This window comes from Notamacropus eugenii, chromosome 3, assembly GCF_028372415.1.
Source record: "Notamacropus eugenii isolate mMacEug1 chromosome 3, mMacEug1.pri_v2, whole genome shotgun sequence".
NCBI classification, from domain to species: Eukaryota; Metazoa; Chordata; class Mammalia; order Diprotodontia; family Macropodidae; genus Notamacropus; species Notamacropus eugenii.
The window spans coordinates 8,732,112-8,748,581 of record NC_092874.1 but is presented as its reverse complement, the minus strand read 5'-3'; the positions used below and the strand labels follow the sequence as shown (position 1 = coordinate 8,748,581).

The window sequence follows — 16,470 nt, the reverse complement described above, 5'->3', positions numbered from 1 at the left end:
TCCCCCATTAGAATGTATACCCCTTGAAATCAGAGGCTATTTTAGCTTTTTTTCTGTTTCGCTGGCATGTGGCACAGTGCCCTGTGCATAGTAAGGTCTTTTAGTAAATGCTGATTGATTGATTGATGGTAGATATTGACAGGTGATCCTTATAAGGCTTCTGATTTTCTTTAGTCTTGAGTATTAAAATGTGTCTCCAGATATGAGTTGATCACCCTGGTTCTTAGTTTCCTCACGTGTGGAGGATGGAGTGGAGCAGATGCCTTTTGTATCTCCTTTTGCATCTATCTTCAGCTCTGTCATTTTTCTTCATTGTTCAATATCGATGATTCCATCAGGGTGGGGGACTCAATTTAATATGAAGCACCACCTGTAAGTTAGTTGGAGTACAAAAAGAAAAGCAAACATTCCCTACCTTCAAGGAGCTCACAATTGACTGGGGAAAATCATCAGTGTACTCAAAAGACACCCAAGATCTGTAATCTCTTCTATGGGCCTGTGCCCTCTGGGGATGTCAGTGAGCAACCCACTGTAATCAAATTTTAGAGAGTTACCTGGGGCTTTGAAAGGGTCAGAGGCAGGTGTCACAAAGAGCTGCTGTGACAGTTCGATATATGTGTCAGAGGCAGGGCTTGAACCCATGTTTTCATGACTCCAAAGTTGGTCCTTCATTAATTATTCTGCAAAACTCATTATCTCCTTCCCTCCCCTCTTTTCCCCTTCCCTCTCCTCTCTTTTCTTCTCCTCTCCCTTCCATCTCTTTGTTTCTCTCTCACCTCTTTTCCTCACATTTCTTTCTCTTTCTCACCTTCTAAATATCTATTCTATTCTTTTCCCTCTCATCTTGCCTGGGTACAAACAGGCCAGTGTATGGTATAAATAGCAAATGGTAGGTTTCACTTTTAAAATGTTGACACTTTTTTCTATTTGATGGACTCCAAAAGCAAGTCATTCCATTTAATGACATGAGGGAAAACACTTTACACCCTTATTTATGAGTAGTCTTTAGCAACACTGCTCCAGAGCCCAAATGGGAATGAAACTATTGCATAAAAGCTTAAAAAGCCCATCCGTTTTTGAAACAGAGAGAGATAGTGTTTGGCTACGAACCAAGGGGGAGTACATGAGCACAGCAAACCTTTTCTGTATGTGCTTGAACAAATCCTAGCGGCAGGATCCGTGAGGAAACACAAGCATCTTCTTGCTTCCAGGTATATCTCAGGGTTCAGTCTGAGGGGCATCATCATCAGGTGAATGAGTAGAAACTGAGTCAATGTGACCAGCACAACTGAATGTTTACAAGGATGATGGGGAGGGGGGGACTGATTTGCAAAGAAAGAAATAAGAGAACTTAGCCTGGTCAAGCCTACATCCTCAAATGTGGGTGACTGCATGCACACGTTTTGTGAGTGAAGTGCTAATTAGGTCTCCATACATACTATGGCGTATATAGTGAACATTCAGGAGGCTGTGTTGCCAATTGGGAGCTATGTGCAAAGGCCATCTTCCTTCTGTGTGGTGTGACTGAGGCATAACACTGAACCTGCTTTGTTTTAGCATTCTCATCCATAAGATTAAGGGAGTGACCTTCAAGATTACTTCCAGCTCCAATCTATGATTTTACATTAAGTTGTAGCCTTGATTTTGGTTCATGGAATGTGAGATTTCTACTTTGCAAAGCAGACCTCTTTGCAGCTTGAGGAAAACAACTTTTTATTAGATACTAGCATGTTGGAGAAAGCTGTGTTTGAAAAGGTTATTTATCCCATTTACCATGAGGGTTACCTGGTCTAGAACTCCAAACGTGTCAAACCCAACAAAAATGTTTGTTGTCCTTTGACACACATGATGATCTTAACAAAGTCCGGTGATGGCAAAATACTCATCATTTCTGAAGTTATATATCCACCATCTGGCAACACAGACGCTGTGACTATTGTGTATGTGAACACACACCAGAGCTGAGTCCTTGGGACAAATTAGCAGAGGAACCTACATTGAGAGCTATGAGGGACCTCCAAATATAGATTGCCCAATCTCCCTTATTTTGCAGAGTAGGAAACCAAGATCCTGAGAAAAGAAGGGGCTTGCACAAGTAGCAAGTGACAATTGACATTTGAACCAGTACTGCAACTTGAAGAAAGCTCTTTTGGCTCCCAATCTAGCATCTTAAAAAGAAAAAGAGAAAGTTGCCTATTGTTTTTATATATTCATCATATGTCCTTGAGACCTCCCTTTCTGTTCAACTCTTGTAACAAAATAAAAGCAAAGAAAAAACACATATATCCAGCTGTCACAGCAGCTCTCACATGCCACAGCCATTTTGCCTGTCTCTCTTTTGAGAAGAAATAAAAGGCTATTTTCATATCAATTCTGCAAATTGCTCATTGCAATTCATCAAATTTTGATAGCTTTTTACTATTATTTATTAGTTAAGGGATTGAGGTCACTGTTCACACTGTTCTACTTCTACTTTTGTCAATTAGGTATTATTGTTCCATAAGTCTTCCCAGGTTTCTTTGAATTCCCAAAATTTACTTTTTTCCCTTTATAAACAACCATATTCCATTACATTAATATGCCATAATTGGTTTCCTGTTGTTTTATTTTTAACTACAGCAAAAAAACATAGCTGTGGTTATCTTACATGGAGGACATTATTTTATGTTATTTATTTCCTGTGGTTTTATGATCAATAGTGGTAGTAATGGCTCAAAGGGTATGAATAGTTCAATAACTTTTCTTACATAATTCCCAAATAGTCCACAGAATGTTTGGATTGTATGACTACCATCAAGTGTATCGGTGTGTCTGTCTTCCCATTGGCTCGTCAATACTGATTGAGTCATTTTCATTTCTGACTGTTGATAGATATGAAGTGAAACCTCAGTATTGTTTTAATTTCTAGTTTACTTATTATTAGTAATTTGGAATATTTTCTCTTATGGATGTTTATGATTTACCTCTCTTCTATTTAATAATTTTATTTTTTTTCCAATTAACATATAAAGGAAAATTTAACATCATTTAATAAAATGAGTTCTAAATTTTCTGACCCCCCCAAGATGGTAAACAGCTTGATGTAGGTTATATATGTGCAATCACGTAAAACATATTTCCATATTAAACATGCTTTTAAAGGAGATACAGACCAAAAGAAATAAATAATGGGCAAAATAGTATGTTTCAATAGACATTCAGACACCATCAACTCTTTTTTGGAATTGGATAACATTTTCCATGATAACTCCCTTAGAATTTTCTTGGATCATTGTATCACTGAGGATAGCTAAATCATCCATAGTTAGCCATAGTGTGATGTTACATTTCTTCTTGTGACACTGTTTATTTATTTCCTTTGGCCACAGATCTATTGGAGAACGGCTCTTATTCCTAGATACTAGTGTCAGTTCCATGTATTAGATGTCCCCAAAATCTTATTGCCTTTTAAGCTATTAACACTTAAAACTATTAAAGTTTTTAGCTATTAAAATAGAAAGTGACACAAAGACTTTTGGGATGTTTTGTCTGTTTCTTTCACCTATTAAGCAGCTAGGTGGCTCAGTGGCTAGAAGTATCTAGAAATTTTTCTCTCACTTTATATTTTCTGGTCACATGAGCACAACATGCTCATGATTGATTGATAGTAGATATTGACAGGTGATCCTTATAATGTTTCTGATTGTCTTTAGTCTCTAGTATTAAAATGTGTCTCCAGATATGAGTTGATCATGGATGGTATGGATTCTGATCATATAAAATTTTGCTAATTTTACAAATTAAAATGACATATTTTATCTTTTCTGGTGAAGATTTTTCCTCTTTCCACCATTGTGTGTGTGTGTGTGTGTGAGTATTTTATAAGCATATACATATATAATATTTATTTATGTATGTATGTGTGTATATGTATGTATATATATATGTGTATGTGTGTTTATAGTGTGTGTATTATATATTTAGGTCACATATTCATTTGCAGCTTGTTATTTTGTACGCTGTAATATGAAATGTGCCTCTGGCTCTGAGCAAGGCTTTCCTTAGTGGCACTCCATTACCAGGCCCATCCTCAAAGTCTTCTACTAAAGCCCTACTAAGAGAAAATTCCCTTGGCATGATCTTTAAGTAGTCAGGGTCACTTTAACGCCATGAGGAGTTCCTGGCAGAGGAGGACTAACCCATAAGAATCTGTTGACTTAATTTCTCCCCTCTGATGGATATGAGTTAGCCATTCTGATGGTCTTCCTTTTTTGTAGTATGTGACTCATGTTTACTTAAATCTCCAACACAGGCTGCCAGGACTCAATTGAAAAACTCTCTAAGTACAGCCAGTTTTTGGGTTTTGCCAGGTTGGGTAAGTTTTGTCAAATTTCCCAGTAAAACTTTCATAGGAAACCAAAGTCAACCATGGCTCCCACTGGACCTTGTAAAATGTCACTTCAATAATTTCATTGGAAAATAAAATTAAATTGTCAACTTTGGCCTTTGATATGCCAGGATCAACAGTAAATTTATTGGAAGGGGGGATCATCAGTTTTTAGAGTGTAATAAAATTTTCTAGTCAATGTTTAAACTTACACTGACCAGACCTTATACAGTGTCCTGCATTTCAATGTCCAACTCTCATACACTTGTTCTAGCATTTCACTCTTGATTCCACCAAATGGATTGTTTTCAAGAAATGAGACCTGGACCGTTGTTTCAATTACTGGTTTTTCCTCAATTTAGGGTTTTGTTTTTTTTTTTTCAAAGTTTAGTAAATGAAACAATTGTTTTTGTAGTCCTTGGCCTATTTACACTTGCAAACAGGTGATGACACTATGACAGCGTTGCTTTACTTTTTATTTCTTATGAATTTTTGATGAGGATGAATCTCCCTACTGAAACATGAACTTCTTGAGAGTAGATTTTTTCCTTTTCTTTGTTTCCCCAACATTTAGCATAGTGCCCATCCCATGACAAGAACTTAATAAATGTTTGTTGTTTGATTAATGGATTGATTGACATGTAATGAGAAAAAAAAAAAACCTCCTTATTAATTTCAGAACTAATGTTCATGATTCTGGAATGACACTTCTACCTGAGAGTCAAGATATATGCCTAGCTAGCTGGGAAACATATTCCAATCTGTTGACCTCAGCATGATCATCTTTAAAATGAGATTAGACCAGAAGACTTCCGAGTTTCCTTCCAGGTTTAATATTCTCTGATTCTCTGATGATAGAATCATGTCAAATAAAAAATAAAATCTAATTAATTTTTTTGTACCTGTTATCCTAGATGAAGTTTGATTCTCCCAAACTTAGTTCAGTTGTTAGGAATCAGTGATTTTAGCAGATTGTGCATTCCTTCCATGATGCTGACTTCGATCTCTCTGTACCTTAAGAATTAGTCTTCATAAGTCCCTGAAAATGAAGAAAAAAAATCAAACACATAAATTCATCCCCTCATGCTCAGCCTTCTTCCCTGGCTTTAGCTAAGCTGGCCCTCAAATGACAAGGACGCAGATCTTCACTGGAGTTCGGTGCAAAACTTTACAATCATTTGTGGCTTGTTTTGCACTGGCATGGTCTTTGAAGGCCAAAGATCACTTGCCCACCATAGGATGCTTTAAAGGACTCTAGTGGAATAAGTCATACAAGAAAGCAGCTGGAACTATGATTTAGGGGAATCACAGCTTCCTAGCACGATGGGTCCCAAACAGTGTGTTTTTGTTGCATTATTCACCCAGCGTGCTGTGAAAGCAACAATACAATCCCGACCAACTATCTATTTGAGTAAATTAGCTCCTAGCCACCTACCCCTAAACATTTTTTTCATGTGTACTATGTAGTTATGATATGGTAGACGATACCTACATTGTCCTTCTTGTTTATAAGTCTTGAAATATCCAGGACCAACTCATCTGCCTCCACAGGAAAGGATTTGGGAGTCATGTTTGTTCAGAATTAGAGCAAAAGAGTGGATACCCTTAACTGAAATGCACTTAGAAGCCTGGGATAAGAAAACTCTTGGAGATAGAATAATCCAATAATCCAACATGGGAAAGGGTATTTTGAGGCTAAGACTGAACTAAGTAACAGGCTTCAGTAGGGGCTGGTTATGATAGACTCAGTATATATGCTTCATGGACAGGATTACTCATTTTTTTTTAGAACAGGGAATATTGAAGGTAGAGTTTTTCTGCTCTCCTTCTTCTTCTTCTTCTCCTTCTTCTTCTTCTTCTTCTTCTTCTTCTTCTCTTCTTCTTCTTCTTCTTCTTCTTCTTCTTCTTCTTCTCTCTCTCTCTCTCTCTCTCTCTCTCTCTCTCTCTCTCTCTCTCTCCTCTCTCTCTCTCTCCTCTCTCTCTCTCTCTCTCTCTCTCTCTCTCTCTCTCTCTCTCTCTCTCTCTCTCTCTCTCTCTCTCTCTCTCCACCTCTACCTCTTCCTTTTACTCTCTTAGAGAGGAGGAGAAATGTGGGTTAAGTGAAAGTAAAATTAGGGGGAGTTGGACCTGAGTGAAGGGTCAGACCAAACGAATAGTCATTAATAGTTTGATGTGATCTTGGAGGGAGTCTCCAGTGGAAATGATCTTAGGCATCTATACTTGATGCTTCCTTTCCTCTTTCTCTTTCCCTCTCTTCCTCTCTCCTTTTCCCTTCCCCTTTTCCTTTCCCCCTATTGTCAGTCAGTGACTTGGATGGATAGAGGCATAGATGAAATGTTTATCAATTTTGTGCCTGACACACAGCTGAGAGGGAAAGATATCTAAGATACTGAATGACAGAGTCAGGATTCCAAAAGACTTCAACAGAATGCAACACAGAATTAAGCTGAATATGCAAAGTTGAATAGAAATGAATGTAAAGTGCTACATTTGGAGTCTATCAATTCCCGAAGTATGGATGGGGTAGTCATATCTAGATAGCAGCTTTTCTGGAAAAAGTAGACTTAGCATACCCATAAAGCTAAGTGAGTCCAGGACTAGGGAATTGATAATACTGCCATATTCTGCCTTTGTCAAACCACTTTGAGAAGAATGTACTCTTTGGTAAGGACACTGACAGGCAGAATTGTATCAAGAAAGGGGCATCCAGGATGGTGAAGGAACTTGAGATCATCCCATGCAAGAAACAATTGAAAGAGCTGAGGAGTGGGGATTTATTCTGGAAAAAGAAAAGGAATATGGGCATGAGAGTGATGTCCACTGACTTGCAGCACTATTATGCACAGAAGGGATTAGATTTGTTCTGCTTAGCACTGTGTCTGGCATATAGTAGGTGCTTAATAAATGTTGGTTGGTTTACTGATTAGTTGATCAATCTCAAGGACAGAATTATCTGCCATTGATAAAAGCTGCAGAGAAATTAGGCTTAGTTTGATGCAAAATAAAACATCCGTCATTCCTATGAAAAAGTGAAGTGGCTTTCAATTGTGTAAGTCAACGGGAAGTTACTAAATGCATACTATGGATTAGATTGTGTGTCAAGCCATAAAGACACAAAGAAAGGCAAAAACACCCCTGCCCTCAGGAGGCTAACATGATAATCAGGGAGATAACCTGTATATAACTATGGATATAGAAGATTTTGTGGAGAGAGAGGGGAAGGAAGGGAGGGGAGGAGAAGAGAAGTGTTTAGAATAAGAAGGTACTAGTTGGAAGGGAGGACAAATAAGAACTAGGAAAGATCTCTTATGAAAGGTGGGATTTGAGCTAAATCTTGAAGGAAACCCGGAAAACTGAGTTAGATTTGCATCAAGAGAGCATTCTAGGCAGCATGGAACAAGTCAGAGAGTTTCCTTTCAGTGTAAATCTTTAAAGAATATCTTGTTGGGGAGGGGGAGTAGGGAGAAGATTCTCGGTCCAGTGTTAGAGTCTCTTGGGGTCCCCTCAGACCTGTAACTAGATCCAGCCCGTGCTACAGTTGTTAAGGATGAGTTGTTAAGGAATGTTTGCCAAGTTCTGATGGAGCACAATGGACCACAACAATCCCATCACTGAAGAGGCATGCACTCTTGAATCCAAAGGGCAAAACCTATCTAATTTTGGAGCCTCTCTTAATCCCAGTGTCCACTGCTGCTGAGCACATTTCCAGACTGCTCACATGATTTTCATTTGGGTAAAGGCCCTTTATTGAAGAGCATACGCTTTGACTCTGCAATGCTTGAGTGGTAACCCTTGTTTTGAGTTCATATTCATATTCTAAATTTCTTGGGCACTTTTCCCTAAACATTTCTATTTTATTTCTTTATATTTTTGTCTTTATGGAAAGCAGTAATTTCCAGATTCTTGTTTTTCATCCTCAAAAATGCTTCTTCACCACCAAAACTAATTTTTAACCACGTATCTTCCTTCACCTACTCTCATCTTTGCATCATTCCTTCACATAGTATAATTTCTGGGAAATGTCAGAAGTTGGTCTCAGTATACACATAAGGACTTTGACATCATGCTCACTAAATACAGTACTCATGTCACTTCAGGAGCAAGCTAAACAGAGAGGAATTTCAATTGATGAAGAAATGAAATCCCCTTGTCCAATGCTGCTAGTTTGTTAGAGCTGAGACTTTGGCCCCTGGATTTGCCTTAGTATTTCAGGAAATCATCTTTAACTTTTAACCTGGGTCTTAACCTGGGGCATGTGAACTCCAAAGATATCCAAGGTCAGATTATGGGGGGGGGGGGTCCATGAACTGGGATGGTGAACAAATTGCATCTTCATTTTCAATAACCATTGATTTCCTTTGTAATCCTTTGTATTTTATTTCCTGCAGTTAAAAAAACATTAATTTGAGAAGGGATCCATAGGCTGAATTAGACTGCCAAAGGAGTCCATAGGCCTCGCCAAACTCCCATGCCACAAAAGAGGTTAAGAAAACCCCGCTTTACTTCTTAAACCGTGAAGTTCCCAAAGTGTTTTGTGAAAGGGTTGCTTCCTTCTAACTCTAAAATTCTGTGTTAAAGTCCACCTTCACAATAAAAGCCTCACTAATTTTGGCTGTACTATATAGAGTTTGTGAAAATTCACAGAAATTTTTTTTGTAAAACCGTAGTAAATATCTGGGATTTTTCAGAAGCTAAATATAAGGATAAGGAACCTAACATAGTTTTGAGTTAGTCCAGTTTTTGCACATAACTCTTAGATAAGTTGGTATCAAAAATGTGTTACAAAAAAAAGATTAAAAATGTGCTACCAAAAGTCTCAGTTGACATTATTTTACATCAATATTCCAGGAAAGTCAATTATGACTTTCAGAATGATTATTTTGAGCTACCACAAGGTTCTTGATCATGAAACCAATTTGTGTGTGTGTGACAGAGGGAGGGAGGGAGGGAGGGAGAGAGAGAGAGATAGAGAGAGAGAGAGAGAGAGAGAGAGAGAGAGAGAGAGAGAGAGAGAGAGAGAGAGAGAGAGAGAGAGAGAAAATTTGCTAATCTAAGTCCATCTTGGTTCTCAAAGATCTGGGTTTTTGTTGCTATGAAGCCCTTGTTACACAGAAACAGATTGTTTCACCTTTGCCACTCATCTTTGTGAATTGTTCTGATCTCTGCCCTCCCTCTCCTCTTCCTTAATCCCTTCTTTGTAGCTAGGTTGGGCTTGAGCCTTTCTGAACTTAGCCAGGCAATTCATTCCAAAGGAAACCCAGTTCCCCTCCCTGTACCCCTTATCGAATGCCCTTCAAAGCAACAAGGAATTCTCTGAAACTTGTCTTCCTTTTTCATAGCCTTCAAGCACTCATGGCTATCACTGTTTCTCCATGAGATACGAAGTAGAGGGATTTAAGTATTGAACCAATAAACAATTCTTCCAAGGTTCCCTTTTCAGATGTAAAGCACCTTATTAGAATCAAGCTCTTCAGTATCTTCATGGACCTATGAATCTTTTGAAGAGGATTACTGTTGCAGTTTGCCACCTTCAAGTGAATTCTACATGACCTCTTATTCTGCTAGTGTCTTCCATCCTCTTCTTGCCATGAATCTCCAAGACCACCTTCATGAGAGGTACTGGAGATCATTCTGTCAACTCAAAACATTGGGAAGGACCCATTTGGCCCAGTTATATTCAGTGTGTCTTGCCATTCAACATACCAAGCCCTATACTTCTTCCTCTGGATACTTTGTTTTGAAGCAACTCAGCAATGCTACATATAAGATGGTGCTACATCTGTCTTTTCAGTAACCAATAAAAAGTAGACACAAGAAATCTCATAAGGGAAAAATATCATTGACCTTTGTGTTCCTGTGTTCTTTTAAATCTAAACGTTGATCATTTTGGTCATATTTCCCTGTGGTTCATTATAATGTTAGTGTGCACATACAACTGTACTAACTAAAGGGAAGCAAGTTAATAGATTTAGTTTTGTGTTATGATATCAGTCAGTCCTGCTTTAGTGATACTATTTGACTTAAAAACATACCATGTTGCTCATGAACAGAGAGCCCTTGTCTCATTGGCCTCTAATAAAACATTATTATCTTTTGGCACTGCCTTGCCCTGGGTGAAATAAAAAGTCACATGTGGAGAAGTTCTAAAAGCTAGACAGAACTGATCCTTGGAGAGCAATTTGTATCCTTGACGGAAGTAACACAGACTTCTTCCATTAGCATAGTCCCAGCAAGCCAAAGGTTATGGAACAAGGACAGCCAACCAGTACCTGAACCCATAAGTCAACATTTCTTTAAGGAAAAGTGAGCGATTCAGATGTGCATGTGTGTGTGTGTGTGTGTGTGTGTGTGTGTGTGTGTGTGTGTGTATGTGTATGAGAGAAAGAGAGTTCTTTGTATATGTGTGAAGGAACACTTGTGTACACTTGTGTTCACATGCTCTTTCTTAAATGTGCACACGAAGGTCTACAAGTGAGAATACTCAGAATGTGACCTTTTACATTGTAATGCGTTGTGCCAGATGGTGATATTTTGTTTGAGGCTGAGAGGCAGAAAGAAGGGATGCAATTTCTAAATTCCCCCCTCAACACCTACCATTTGGCATAGGATATGGGTAGTGGAAGAAAACTGAGAGATTTTTGCCTCAGTTGAAACAGCTGGGAAACAGATGGACGCTGATTTCAAATCTGCCAAAAGCCTCTTCCAACTCTCCCACCCATTTTCCACCAAAGAAAAGCTAGTCAGGTGATATGAACAAAGACCTTAAGGTCAGAAAGAGATGGGATCTCCCAGTCTTTATCCTTTAGAGACTGTTAAAAAGAAACATTCCAAAAAGAAAAAGAAAGAAAGAAAAAGATTTATGACTTTGGAAATTAAAACAACCCAAGTTTATGGACGTTACAAGTCCAAAAAACACTATTCCAGGGAGCTTGTGTTTAATGGGAAAGAAAAGGGGGAAAGTTTTTTTTTAACTTTAACTACGATAAAAAGCCTAGAGAGCAAGTTTTAAAAAAAAAAGGAAATATTCTTAGGGGTTAGTAATTGACACATCTGGTATATCTGCTGTTTTTTCAAGATCTTGTTTTCCTTTGCTGATACAGCTGAAAGGGGGTGGGGATTCCGTCTTTGTTATATTATTTACAATTTAGTCTTCCCATAAGTAATTACCCTAAACTTGAATGACCACTATGGAAATGACTACATTTGGGGCAGTAATTTTTGGACAGCTTGTGTTTGGAAAGAAAATTCGGTAAGTGGCTATGAGATTTAAGCTTGTCATGTTGGTAAGGAATTTGAGATAGCCTTCCATTGGGTGTTGAATCTGATCCATGCACAAGCTTAATTGCTATGGGCATGGATGCTATTGTGTCTTTCTATATTTACACATGCACACACAGCCATTTAGCCACTTTTCTGGAAGCTGTGAATATCACAAAGAGTTAAAGGATGTAAATTTCAAAGAAATGAAAATAAACACAAGTTAACACGCTTCCCCTAATGTGAATTCATTCATTCATGCTTACATAAGGAAATAGGCAAACTATGAATCATTCACATCAGATTGCTTATGAAAAAAAATAGCTTCGCTCTGACTTGAGTCCACATTTGTTTTACACGCAAGGAGCAGGGTTTTGCCCCATCAAAGAAAAGTGACCCAGAGCCTGGGGACAGGGCTTTCGTCCAGTTTGGCATCAGAGTGTACATGCTGGGAGCCTAGTGTGAGAGGTGCATTTTCTGAGCATGAATATGAGCTATGATAGATCCTACAAGATCCCAAGATTCCAGCTGAAAAGTGAACAATGCAGCCACTCACTGGGGAGTTTTGCCTACATTATGTCAGAACATCTGGCTGTTCTGAGATACCTGAATGTTTATCATTGTCTAATAATAACATAGATCAACATCTGGAGGATACTAGATGTCTTGATGTTATCTGGATCTGGCCTCTCTCTCTCTCCCCACCCCTTCCAAGTTCAGCTTTTACATAATGGGAATGAGTCTCACCCATGGGGTAGAAAATACCAATCAGCAGGCACATGACCTGTAGCCACTACTTCTCTAGATGATTACAGTTGACTGGACTCTGCCAAAGCACGGAGCCCATCAGCATAGGTGTGAGTGATGAGCCTAGAACTGCAGTTAGTGATTTATAAGGAATGCTGGATATAGCCCACATACCCATCAGGAAAACACATTCTGTGGTCTGTTAGAGTGGCTGATGGGCCAGGATATTGATGAAAACTGACTTGCTCTTGCTGGTCACGGAAAGCATCACAATGGGTCAGCTTCAGATCCCGTTAATCATGAGTCAGAGTTATTGACATAACCATGACCTAGTGCAGGAGTTTCACTTTTAGAGGGTGCCATTGTGGGCTAGTAGCCCCTAGTCATTTCATGATGGCTCCCATCAGTCTGTACGTTGGCAGGGGGAAGGAAAGCATATCCAAAATACTTTGGATTTCTTCTACATGTATTCCAAGTATTTCAGCATCTTTGGACTGAAAATAAGTCATTTGGAAGGAAAAAAAAAACTTTTCATCAGTCAATCAGTTTGAAAACATTTATTAAATGCTTATGATGCGGCAGATACTGTGCTTGGCATTGTAAATGCAATGAAAAATCAATCAACAAATAAACACTGAAGTGGCTGCTCTGTTTGAGGCATTGTACTGGGCCCCATGGAGAAAAATACAGAAATCCATCCATCCCGTCCCTCAATGCAGGAACTACATGGGCATACTGAATAAACGTATAGATAATTAAGACAAAATGAAGACAAGGCGTTTGGGGAAATAGGGCATCAACTATAATTCTATTAACAGACTGACTTTATTGTCCAGAGGACTGCCTAACTGTGGAAAAGCTCATAAATAATAGGTTGGCCACTACTCAATGAATTCTTTGGTCATGGCAAAAAGGAAATGAATGTTTATAAATAGCCCTCAGTTTTGTACCCCATAAGAAAACATCATAATTCTTCTGTCAAATGTAATCATATGTGATCAGAAAAAAACACCATTTCATATCATTCTTAAATCCTGGCATTGAATGCAAGTGTATACACAGGTGGTAAAATGAGGCAGTTATCTGGATGATTAGTTATATGGGTATTTTGGAGGAACATGTTCTGATATGAATTATTATCTATTTGAATAATGGTCTTTCTGAATGTTAAAAAGTTGTCCTTTATACATGAACCTGACACTGTCACTCACATGACAGAAGGATTAAAAAATACTCTAAGTATGACATAGTGAATGGAGATCATGGAATTGTAGATTTAGTTTTACAAGGGACCTTAGAAGTTATCACTTCTTATCTCTTCATTTCACGGGTGAGGAAATTTCACCCTAGGAAGGTGAAGTGACTCACCACATGTCACACAGACGGTATATCAAATGCATGTCACCTAGACTCTGACTCCTATGGTTTATCCAAGACACAACACTGCCTCTCTGAGGTGGTTGCAGTGTCAGGAATAAGACCTAGGTTCTAATATTGCTTCTGATATATACTGTCTGTTTAACTCTAGGCGAATGTCTTACTCACTCAGTGCAACTCTCAAGGAATATAGATTGCAAAGTAACTGCTAATCTACATTGGTGGAGGGAGTTTGCCCACTAGGAATTTCATATACAATGAAATGACAAAGCCAAACCAAAACAAACAAACAAAACCAAGGAAATTAATTTTGGGCCTTTTAGGAAGAAAGGTTCCCTTCTGCTCAACAGAACTGACCTTTAAGCCTTGGTTTCCTTGTTGTCCCTCAATAGTTCAGTTGTGTTCAACTCTTTGTGATTCCATAGGATCATAGCACACCAGGTCTTTCTGTACCTCAACTGTCCCTCAAAATCTTTCCAAGCTCATGTTCATTGTCTCCCTGACACCATCTATCCATTGCATCCTCTGCCATCCCCTTTTTGTTTTGCCTTCAATACTTCCCAACATCAGGGTTTTTTCCTATGAGCCCCATCTTTTCATTATGTGGCGAGAGTATTTAAACTTCAGCTTTGGTATTTGTCCTTCCAATGAATAGCCTGAATTAATTTGTTTGCATTTCGACTGATCACCTTGCTGTCCAAGGGACTCTCAAAAGTCTTCTCCACCAATACAATTTGAAAGCATCGATTCTGTAGCACTCAACTTTCCTTAGAGTCCAACTCTCACCGTCAGGAATCGCTAATGGAAAAACCATAGCTTTAACTATACAGACATTTGTTGGTAAGGTGATATCTCTGCTTTTTAGTAGGTGGTCCAGATTTTCTATAGCTTTCCTTGCACGAAGCAAATGTCTTTCAATTTCATGGCTGTAGTCATCATCTATAATAATCTTTGAGTCCAAGACTATAAATTCTGACCATCACACAGCTAGTAAGTGTTTGAGGCTAGATTTGAACTCACGAAGATGAGTCTTCCTGATTCCTAAGCCAAAGCCCTATCCACTGCAAAACCTAGCTGTCCCTAAGCCTTAGTTTAAAAGACCTTATAAAAAGATTCTTTCTTTCATCGCTTTGCAATTATGTTCAGAAAGTAACTTCTTTAGTTTTCCTAAAAAGAAATATTAGTTTTTTGTCATTTGAGAGTCTGTGAGCTTTTAAGAAATTCTACCCCTTTCCCCCAGCATTCTGCCACATTCAGAAGGCATCTTTTTGTGCTTTTCTACCTTCCTTCCCACATGATTTTACCTCTAAACTCATGAAGAAGTCACACTGACATTCACTGTCTTTCATTTTTTACATTTGTGAAACTTAATTGGGATCAATGTTTTTTGTGGGGGATACCTGTTCCTTATAGCTAGACTATTTTCTCAAGGCTATTTGGCTGGTAATAGAGGTTATTTGGAGTTGAAGCAAGGCTCTAGGTCAATACTTCCCATTCATGTTTGGAGATGTGACGGTTATGGATACTCTGAGTCTTGCCAGGAGTTTTTATTCTCTTTTTGTATATAATGTTTGTTCATCTTCATTGGTTAAGAGGTCATTGATAGTCTAGAATAGGCAATCACTGACTCTGCAACCAATCTTATTTTTTTATTCCAATAGCAAGAATGAAGATGGGTGAGCAGATGCCTTCATTAATTTAATAGTTTAATGACATCGCATGTAATCTGCTCTGACTTTCAGACTCCCAGGAAGGAAATTACAAGTCAGAAGTAAATAGTAAGCCCAGGAAGGAAAGGACAGCCTTCACCAAGGAGCAGATCCGGGAACTCGAGGCAGAATTTGCTCATCATAACTACCTGACCCGGCTGAGGAGATATGAGATTGCAGTGAACTTGGATCTCACGGAAAGACAGGTAGGAATGATGCAAGAAGTAATTTTGCTTTTAAATGGTGTAGGGCATCAAGGCCACAAAAAAGAAAAGCTTCCCCAGTCATTTTTTTTCTCCCATCATTTATATAAAAAAACAGCTTGGCATCGAGAATCGAGTGCCTGGCATGGATGAAAAGACTTGAGTTCAAATCCTACCTTTGATACTCATCAGCTGAATAACCATGGAGAAATGTTTGCTTAAAATTTTATCTCCAGTGCTTAGCATGCTGTTTGGCACACAGTCAGTATTTAATTAAGTGTTTTTGTGATAATGTTCCAAGGGCACATCTGCAAACTCAAAATTGAGGCAGTATAGGAATGTGAGTTAGGATCATATTGGAAATTTCTTATTTCCCTTATTCTCAATGAATACCTAACAGGAAGCCTTTGAGAGCTATCCAGGGAGCATGTTTAAGTAAGAAAATGAGATATGTTATTGTGAATGGAGATTCACCTCTAGAGAGTGCCTGTAAAAGTTTAATATTGACAAAGTAAAAATCAGGTTATTCTTGGCTAACCAGGGAATGAATCAAAGAAGTGTACTTTTCCAGAAAGTGCAATGATTTTCAAATTATTTTTAATGTTCATGAATGTAAAATCCAACATTATATTGATGCAAAATAATGCTTTATATCATTCAAATTATTATGGAAGTCTTTTTGTTTCTTTATCTTCTTCCTTCCAGAAAACATCTCTCCTCCTTTCTCTATTCCCTAGGGAGCCATCCCATGTAACAAATAATAGGGGAAGGGAAGGAGGGAGGCAGAAAGAGAGAGAGAGGGAGAGAGAGA

The 16,470-nt window shown here is 38.4% G+C and overlaps 1 protein-coding gene across 1 annotated transcript in view; it reads left to right on the top strand.

Annotated features, from left to right (window-relative positions):
• Positions 1-16,470, top strand: part of MEOX2 (mesenchyme homeobox 2) — an 81,623-nt gene that overhangs the window by 45,614 nt on the left and 19,539 nt on the right. The window contains exon 2 of the mRNA XM_072650819.1: positions 15,490-15,662. Within this exon, the coding sequence (XP_072506920.1) occupies positions 15,490-15,662 (173 nt within the window). The remainder of the gene's footprint in view (positions 1-15,489; positions 15,663-16,470) is intronic.